This window comes from Vitis riparia, chromosome 14 (assembly GCF_004353265.1).
Source record: "Vitis riparia cultivar Riparia Gloire de Montpellier isolate 1030 chromosome 14, EGFV_Vit.rip_1.0, whole genome shotgun sequence".
Taxonomy (NCBI): domain Eukaryota; kingdom Viridiplantae; phylum Streptophyta; class Magnoliopsida; order Vitales; family Vitaceae; genus Vitis; species Vitis riparia.
The window spans coordinates 29402532-29412806 of NC_048444.1; the positions used below are offsets into that span (position 1 = coordinate 29402532).

The 10275-nt window shown below is 34.3% G+C and overlaps 1 protein-coding gene across 1 annotated transcript; it reads right to left on the bottom strand.

Annotated features, from left to right (window-relative positions):
* Positions 1–102: 102 nt before the first annotated feature.
* On the bottom strand, positions 103–5586 carry LOC117930978 (probable receptor-like protein kinase At2g42960). Its single transcript, XM_034851807.1, has 8 exons — positions 4999–5586; positions 3749–4436; positions 3538–3642; positions 3255–3377; positions 3017–3187; positions 2698–2827; positions 1736–1948; positions 103–593 (listed from the first exon to the last, which is right to left on the bottom strand). Exons 2-8 carry the CDS (start codon positions 4414–4416, stop codon positions 468–470), a joined length of 1536 nt encoding a protein of 511 aa, XP_034707698.1. The 5' UTR covers positions 4417–4436; positions 4999–5586; the 3' UTR covers positions 103–467.
* Between the last annotated feature and the right edge of the window lie 4689 nt (positions 5587–10275).

Here is a 10275-nt window from a genome sequence, read left to right on the forward strand (position 1 = left end):
CTAAACCAGCCATAACGGGAGACCCCTTTTTGCAGTTTAATTTTTAAGAGAAGAAAAGAGAAGGAAAGGTCAAATTCATTATCCAAAGGCAGAAGCAGAGCCCAGATGAAATGAAAGTAGTCTTCTTGATGCAATCATAAGAACAGTGGTTTTTTCTTTAACAGAAAGACGAGCAATTAATCAAACAATTCCAAAGAGCTACCAGAGCTGTACACACCCCCAATATCTTGGGTTCTTCACAATACCCACCACTTTCTTACACAAACAATCATCTCTCCATCTACAAATAAAAACAAGAAGGAAAAGGAAAAAGGAAAAAGATACTCTCCCTCCTGAATTAACCCATCCTTCATGACCTAGATATCAGCTTAGATAGGCAAACCCAAGAATTTGAAAGGCTGAAAAAATTGTAAGAAATTCCCCAGTTTGTATACCCCTCAGATCCTCTAAATGAATCTCTTGTTTGGTTATGTCCTGTGGTAGCCTCTACTCTCTGACCTTGAACCCATATTTTCACTCTGATCAGTGTCAGAATTCTCCTTCTGAGACTCAATCTCCATGCTACCTGCTTGAGTTCTTCGGTGCCTTCGATCCTGAAAATTTCAAAGAAGTTTTAGTTGACACTCAGAACTTAAAAGCTACATTAATTCTTATACTTCACAAGGATTCAAAACTAGGAATTCACCCTTTTTCGAATCCCTTTCAATTGAAAGGGCTGACTGCTGGCCAGTCAAGCAAAACCTTCCTAGTTCATAAGTTTCAGTCTTTTTTTTCCTGACAAACAAAATTAAGAACCTCCATAGGGTGCATAACCCATGTAAACAAGGAGAATCTTGGACTGTCCCAATGAGACCTGAATAGCTAAAAGACAAAAAGGCTGCAGTCTTTATTCAATGACACAATCCAAATACAAAATTCATAAGGGAGCTCGTCCTGTGGCCTACCCTCAAACCAATATTGCAGTCAGTGCAACAAATGTGAGCTATGGAATATTAAATGTGTGATGAGTGAAAAGAATTTAGGGAAGGGAGCTGGGAAACTAAAATACATGACAAGAAGGAACACTATTGGAAAAAACAACCATAATTGTGCTTCTATGCCAATCTGCATCTCCAAGAAGAAAAACTACATTAGAGAACAGTCAACGGAAGCTTCTTCACCCACTTTTGTGTTTCATAATGTATTGTCTGGACAATGGCACTCCCTACCCCTGGTGAAAGGCCAAAAGCAAAAGGAGAACGAAAATAAACAGATACCTAATAGCAACCATTTCTATTATTGGCTTTGATATGGGGGAGGAGGGCAGGAAGAGAGATGGAAAAGGCAGCCACCGGTATAATTCAAGTGAGATGGATATAATGGAAAAGGCTACTAGAGAGTTTGATTGGCATATACCTAGTAAATTTTGAAGTAACACTTTATAAGACAAGTATAAGAGCAACCATGCTCTAGATGGTAGACATGCAATTGACACCATTTGCATAAAATACCTAAAAATATGGATGATATATGGATAAATGGCAATATCAAAAAAATAAAATAATACACAAGTAGAGAAAAAAATCTTGAGAATGAGATCTTGGTAATGTGCAACTACGACAAAAAGGAAAAAGTTGCACCATTGAGGAGTGGTGGGATTGGGGATGATTTCAATAGTGTAATTCAGGAAGCAGTTAAATCGGATATTTCTAAAATTGCAAAAGTTTGTGTTGCAGATATAAAATCAGAAACTAACCTCTCTTGGTATGGGATATTCCTCAGACTCGAGCATACGTACAACTTGGCCCATTTTGGGTCTCTTCTCAGAATCTGGATCAACACATCTCAGAGCAGTCAAAAGAGCTCGTTTTAAGGCTCTTGTAGATGGTCTGACCTCAATGTTTGGGTCTACAACTTCTTCTGACCTCCTGCTTCCAACCATCATTTTAAGCCAATCAACCAGATTAACCTGCAAAACATTACAAATTCATGTCCAATTATAACTCCAACATTGTGACTGAGAAAGATCCAGATCATGTGGTGATGAAGAAACATCTTTTTTCTTCTTAATTTGTTAGGAGGCATAGTAAATGCAAAACTGCATTTTCCTACATGATTCCATGAAATAGTAAATGTACATTTCACTAGACCTCAAAAAGCTTCAGAACAAAACTTTGACTAAGCTGAAAAAGAGGGTTTGCAAGGATACTGTATAATGAAAGAAATGAAGCTGCTGAGTGTCAAGCATTTTTTTTCTTTTCTCTTCTTTTTTTTTTTTTTTTTAATTTCTGTTCGGGAAAAATAATAATGCAAAACTGCATTTCCTACATGATTCCATTAAATCATGATGGTACCTTTTGCTAAGCACAAAAAGTTTCAAAATTAAACTTTGATAAGTGGGGATATTGATTGAATCAGTGAATAGATCTTACCCAACCTATCAACTGACAAACCAAACTGATCTTTGTCATTTCTCATATTACTCAGAACAATAAAAGCAGCCTAGGGGATCAGATTAATTCCACTCTAAGCCAACCCAGAACAAATTGCATCACTAGTGGATACTAATGAGAGAATTCAAATCACAAATGGCCAACTGATAATTACTTAGTATTCAGTAACTACAACAGTGAAGCAAAATTGCATTGCCTAGATAATTATTCAGCACGGTCTTTTGGCAGTTTGATAAACTTTTACTAGAGTATAACTATTGCATACCTCTTGGGCAGGGCGACCATAGTCCACAGGATCTCTTCCAGTAATTGCTTCCAAAAGCACAACCCCAAAGCTATAAACATCACTTTTTTCATTCAAAAGGCCAGTATTTGCATATTCAGGAGCCACATATCTGTAACATTTAGAAGAGATAGGGAGGAGGTTGAGGAGCTTAAGAGAAGTGAATATGAGAAATCAGATATGATTACGTAACCCTCCACAATCAGTGTAAAAAATAATAACTTAATAAACTAATATCTAGAATAAGAAAACAAAACATTGAGACATCTAGGTAATATCATGCACTAGAAATAATACTTACCCAAAGGTTCCCATAACTCGAGTTGTGATATGACTTTTCCCAGCACCCAACAACTTGGCCAGACCGAAATCAGAAACCTTGGCATTGAAATCATCATCAATCAAAATGTTACTTGATTTAATGTCCCGGTGCACCACTTTTGGTTCAATGGCCTCATGCAAGTAGGCAAGACTGCAACCAGTATATCACATTAAATGAGGAAAGAAATGCTGGCAAGGACATAAAGTAATTGACTTACGCCTTAGCTGTCCCGAGAAGAATCTTCATGCGGGCATCCCAAGTAAGAAATCCATGCTGGCGCATAGCTCCATGAAGCCATTGCTCCAAATTCCCATTGCTGACATATTCATAGACCAACATCCTGAAATTTTAATAAAAATCAGACCAGGGCTTTTTTTCTCATATCAGTAAACTAGATCCTAGAATTTGGGTGCTGATGCTACCTGTACAATATTTAAGGTAAACAAGGGAGAAAAAAAGAAAAACTATTTAACTGGATTACTGTAAAACAAAAAGAGTACCTATGGGTCCCTTCAATGCAATATCCAAGAAGCCGAACCAAATTCTTGTGGCGCACATGCCCAATAGCTTCAACTTCAACTCTAAATTCTTTCTCTGCTTGACCCCTAAAGAAAATAAGTTTAGAAGTTAAACTCTAGAAGAACTCACCAGAGGAATAAATAAGAAATCATAACAAAGTCGGAAACACAACGGAGCGATGTTTAAACTCACAGGTTGTTGAGGATCTTTTTAACTGCCACTGGCGTCCCATTGATCAACTGTCCTCTGTAAACCACTCCATATCCACCTTCACCAAGCACATTTTCCTTTGAAAACCGATTTGTCGCAAGTTCAAGATCCCTTAATGTGAACCAGTGACCCCAACCCAAATGAGAGAATTCAGGCAAACCAACAAGAGGAGAAGGAGCAGTTATTGGATATGATGAAGAAGGCTTGTACATGGTAACTGTGCCAGAGCTCCCTTCTTCCCCTGATTGAGACCCACATCCATCTTTCTCTAAATGATGAAATGAACCAGATTGACTGCTATTATCTCCATTCTTTGTCTTCCCCATACCCAAATGGACCAGAACCTTATCTGATTCTTTGTCACTGGATTTGTCATGAATGGTAAGAAGAATCCCATCACGTGGAACAAATTCATTTGTCGATACTTGCTCCACCCTTACTTCCTTGATTTCCTTTGAAACAGTTGGGATTTGATTAACAGGAAGCCTATCTCTAGAACTTCTTGATTTCTTCCTTGAAGTGAGACACAATGATAACACACACAGGATAATTACGATGAATAATGCGACAACAATCCCAATCAATTCCCAAACCTTGAGACCCAAGACATCAGTTTTCTTGGATAGTTCAGCATTAAGATCAGTTGTCATGCTTTCTAGTGTTGATATACCTACAAAGTTGGTACAAGAAACATCAAAATCACAAATTTGCTTATGCAAAATCAAGTATATACAATTAATGTTAATATTGTTCCATGCAACAAACTTCTCATCCTTAACTCCTCCTAAGGTCCCAAATACAAAAGACACAAGCCCGGAATTTCAATTGTCCCAAATACAAATGACACAAGCCCGGAATTTCAATTATGTCATTGATAAGTGAATAAAAGAACTCCCCACTTCTACACAAAGCTAACAAGATCCAAGAGAATGAGCATAAACACACATGTAAAATCTACACACACCAAAGGTTGCAAGAAGCATAAATATCAAAATAAGAACCCCAGAATACTGCATGCCAATCATCCAATGCACAGATCAGAAACAGGATGGAAACAGAAGATCCCAGAAACAAAAAGTACCAATTTTCTATTTTATTATGGCCATTACATCATCATCAACATAAAGTTTTCATGGGAAACATTGTAATGATAAGTAAATAAATAAATAAAATACTGAAAACATGAAAGCAAAGAAAATTTTCATAAATTTAGAAGCTTTTGATTTTCTTACCTTTGAATAATGGTAGGATTTACAAAAGTAAAGCTCTAGAGACCAGATCTCTGAAACCCCTTCACCATAGCCTCCTGTTGGACAAAGAACAAAACACCAACCCTAGATCTCTGACCAAAGAAACCCAAAAACACATGTTATAAGGACCCAATCAAAAGAATGGCAAATCAACCCAATACTCAAGAACACCAATTATATAGCCAATTTGCAGAGATTTCCTTGTTCGTGGAGCAAATGCGAGTCTAAATCTAAGCTGTGAAGGAGCTTTCTGACACCACACTTGAACCTTCTTCTTCAAAAACTCAACCCAAAATGGACAACAGAACTCCTGTGTTTGCAGAGAGAAGTGCAAGGACATGGAATTCTGAGTGGTTGGGATAATAAGAAGGGATGGAGTTATCAGTGGTAGGTGATGAGGAGAGAGATGCCCTTACAATACAGTAAATTAGAAGCATGAATTTGTAAGGTATTTCTTGGGATTTTCTTGATTTCTAACGAAGGTGACTGAGACTGATTATCAGACAATTAAATCGTCTTTCCCATTTATCTATTTGTTTATCTATTTTTCCCTTTTGTGGGGTTAAGTGGAATCAAATCAAAAACCAAAAACCCATTAAAAATTCTGTAACTTTTGTTGGGTTTTCAGTTTTGTTTTGATCTTTGTTTGTAACTGTAAATTTTTAATATTAATAATGATGGTCAAACATCTCAGTGAAGAACCCCAAGAAGATGATTATGATGGTGAAGGTGAAGGGCCAAACAACTAAGCAATTAATGTGATTCAGCAGTAATGGATATAAATCTGCTTATAAACTGTTGCTCAGCACTGGTCAAATCAACTCAACTCTCAAATCTCAATGCTTTACCAGGATTCCCCAACCTTTTAACGTCTTTTGCGGAATCATCACAATTTACAACAGCTACACAGTGCACTACTGTAATAAAAAAGTAATCTTCTGAAAATCTGTTTTTATCATGGGTAAAAAAATAAAAATTAAAAAAATTAAAAATAAAAATAGAGGGAGCATCTTGGACTCTACAGTTAAAAGATTGAAAAAACTTTCTCACCTTTTTATCAAAAACTTATTATTACAAATTTCTTCCAAAAAAAAATGGGTGTGTTGCAAGTTGGGGTTTTTCCATTCTATTTCTACCAAAAACAAAAGTTGCATTTCTTTACACTTTATACTTTACAATGATTTCATCTCTTTCAGACCCATCTCTTTTATCTGTATTTCTTTATACTTTTATTAATACTACAGATTAAGATTCAAAAATAAATTTTGACATGACACTAAATCAAAAATATATTAATTGTTTTATTTTTTATTATTTTTTTTTTTTGGAAGTGAAATGGGATGTTTTCAAAGTATTCTTTTGGAGTGTCATTTGTTCCTCCCCTTAATGGGTGAAATGAAATGTTTGGGCAGATGCATTTTATAAGAGATGAGGCTTGATGGGATGGGGCCTCTTGAGATCTGTTAAGTTATGTACTGATTTATTATTTAGAGAGATCTACATTCAATATGGGATGGTCACTATGTTTTGTGATTACTACTTGCCATTCAAATACAGATCAGAAGTAGTGACTTCTAACAATGAATCAAGTCTCAAGCTCAAATTTTATCTATATATAAATGGTGGGATCGAATTACCGACCTTTATCACTTGGGATTTGCTTAAGATGGCCAGAATGATGAACCCATGAGAGATAAGAATGAACTCGATTCACTGCTGCAGGCTATCCCATGTGAGCAGGGATGAACTGTTCCTAATGCCCCACTTCCCTAATCAACTTTTCTAACTGTGGGCTAGTGAATGGATATCAGAATCAATATGCTGGTTTTTTGGTAAAGCAACAGTTTAATTTATTAATCATAGCTGCTAATTCATAGTGGCCTATGTCTATAGCCTTCTATTATGTTAGCATCATAGACTTAGCTGCATCTAACCTGGTTATCTGATTAATATATCAACATTATGGTTACTAACAATGTCGTTATTGTCACTATTGTTCATTACTGATCTTTACCACATTTTGGAAAGAACAATGTTGAAACACTTAACCATGTATGGAGCAATAATTCAAAACTTTGATCATCAATCCAGTTTTCGGGTTTTATCTGCCCGGGTTAATCTCAATTTGAACCCTAAATTACAGGCATGACGAGGGATCAGGGGGGATAAACTCACAAAAATACAAATTACACCCTTGACTGTCCACAATGCTGATCTTGGAAATGAAGAATGGGAAGGCCATTGGGACCAGCATGATGGGAAAAAAAAAAGTCCCCACATCTACTTGCGTCCCAAGGTCTAGATTCTTAAGACTAGCGTGTACTAATGTGGGCTACCATCCAAAATACACAACGGTGGAAATTCTTCAGCAACTGCATGGATGTTGCTTGTTGGACATCAATTTTATCCTTCATTTCCTTCAAGAAGCCTTTGTTTTTTTTAAGTGAAAAGGCAAAAGAGATTGTTGGTGTTTGAAGTTTGTTTCTTTATTGCCGTTGGGATTAGAACATAGAACTCACTGCAGGAGAATCGGGGCAGCATTTGTTGACACTTAGTTCTCAGACTTCTTTGTCAATTACTTACAAAACAAATGTTTGTGATCATCAAATTGTTGGCTAGTCCATGTAGCTTGTGTTACTAGGCAAAGAAACCCTACTGAACCCAAGTAATCCCCTTGTATTCCAAGAAAATTAGGACCAAAATATCGGGAAATATTTTTTTTAAATTTATAAGTTGTATTGGACAATTAATTTTTTTAAAAAAAATTAAGCTGTTAAAATTTGAATCCACAATTTACATATCATTCTTTGTAATGGGCCATTGTGGTTGATTTAGTATTATTTTTTGAGTAAAGTTAGTAACAAAATCTTGATAAGTCCAATCATTGAGATCTTAATGTTGGAAGCTAGGGTTGTGATCAGAAGCAGAAATATTTGGGGTCCTTTGTCATTCATTACTTTGTGTCCCTAACCTAAGGACATTAAAGGGTTACAAGGAAGTGCAGTGAGTCCAAGTTATGGGTTGGTGGCCATCTATGTGTCCCATAGAAAATGTGGTCTTGGTTGTGCCCTAAATTTATTAAACAGTGTTGTTTGTGGTTGAAAAATGGTGGATAATTTAATCCTCTTCCACCTACCTAGGAGCTGACCCATCAACACCCCCTTCTTCTATGTTTTCCATTCTCTCCCTTCCTTTTTTTTTTTTTTTTTTTTTCTTCTTCCCATTTTATATTATAGAATCATTACCATGATTTTGGTTTGACCATCTTATCTAAAATTATTCTTTAAAGAATTTTCTTTTCTTTAAAATAGAAAACTTTTTGTAAATTTAAAACATATTTCATAAATTTCAGAGTGCTTTTGTGAAGAATAAATCAAAAACTTATTTTTCATACTTAAGTTCTAAACCTCATTTTATTTTTAAAAGTAATTCAACACTTAAAATTGTTTTAAAAAACATTATTAGACAAAATTTAAGACTTTATTTGATAACTATTTTTAAAAATGATTTTCTGATTTTTAAAACAAAAAACAAAAAAAAAAAACATTTGATAACCAAAAAATAACAAATATAATATTTTTAAATAATATTATTAAGTTATTTTCAATTATTTTATGAAAAATATTTTTAAAAAATAATTTTACAAATATGAAGACCGATTAAAAATAAAGTATTATATGTAAAAGTTAAAAATATATAAAATATGTTAAGAATATTTCATATTTTCAAACAGATTTTTTTGTTCTCTAAAATATTATAAAATAATTTTCAATTTTAAAAACGTTTTTCAAATAAAATCTAAATTTTCTATGGTATTCAACATTGTACCCACGGATCGGAAATGAAGCACATGGAAGCAAACTTCAAAGATCAACAATGGCAATTGTTCCAACAAGATAGGGACAATTACCAAAAAAAAAAAAAGTTGGGCAGCACCTCCTGCTGGCATGGATTGCTTCTACACGTGAAGTTTTGACAGGAACCTAATTGGCAAGTCTGGCATCAACTTTGCTCGTAAAGGTTTAAAAACAAAAAACACCTATCGTCCCTGCAAGCAAATGGGTGTAAAACAAACATTTTCTTTCACAAATTTGAAAGCTAGATAGCTTCTTCCTTGCAGCCACCCGTGATAAATGTGGAGTACAATTTAATTAAGAAAGGGGTCTATGGTTTGGGAAAAATAAGGAACATGTGAGAAAATGGGCATCATTATTGCAACTTCTAGCAGGAGTATGGTGACCTACGTATCTAGCTTTATTATTTTTGTTATATAACTTAGGTGGTGTTTGTTTTTTTATTGAATAGAAAAAATTAACATAAGCCAACGTAAAATATTTAGCTTTTTCTATTCAATTAAAAATAATTCATTGACATCAACTAACATAATTAAACTAAACTTATTGATAACAGGTTCGTTTTAATTATATTGATTAATATCAATAATATACTTTTAATTGAATTAATTTTTTTTATTCAGTTAAAAAACAAACACTGTATTATCATCATCGACCACCTCGTCCAGGGGTAATGCCTCAAGTCTTCACTTAGGGCCATATATAATTCCCTAGATTCCATGACTCTAAATCAAATAGGCAAATGATACATCTAACTTGGGACACCTGAACAGGAACGGCATTATTGTTGTTGACCTCACTACTCGTCTAGTCCCATGAATGACATTTATATATGTATGACTCCCAACTTGTTCCACAGTTGTTTAGGCATCTATGATTTCTATGCCATATTCTATGCCTTCCTTTTCACCTACTTTAACTAACAATAAAGAAAATGGTAACAAAAATCCTTCACGAGCATGCAAAGTCATTCACATGCTTCTCAACTCTTTTCGGTTTTCGGCGGCTCGTGACCAAGATGTTGAATAGTAACCTTGTTTTCCTGCTGTTTCGTAAAAATATGAGATGTTTAGTTCATGATTAAGTTAAACTTCTCGTGTTAATGTCAGGAAAATCTAAGTTTATAAAACTCAAACTTTATATATATATATATATATATATATATATATATATAAGATTTTGTATATTTTTCGACCAAATGTACGATTTTTTACTATTGAAGTACTACTATTATTTTTTATCATCTCAAATACTATTTTTTATCAATAAGTACATGAAATTAAAATTCTTTTTAATAAGTTCTTATTTTATGATTTTTTTTTTTCTTATTAGTATGTGAAAACATACTTTTTTTTCTAGATGAAGGATGAATGTTATTATTGTTATCTGAAAAAATTCGTGACAC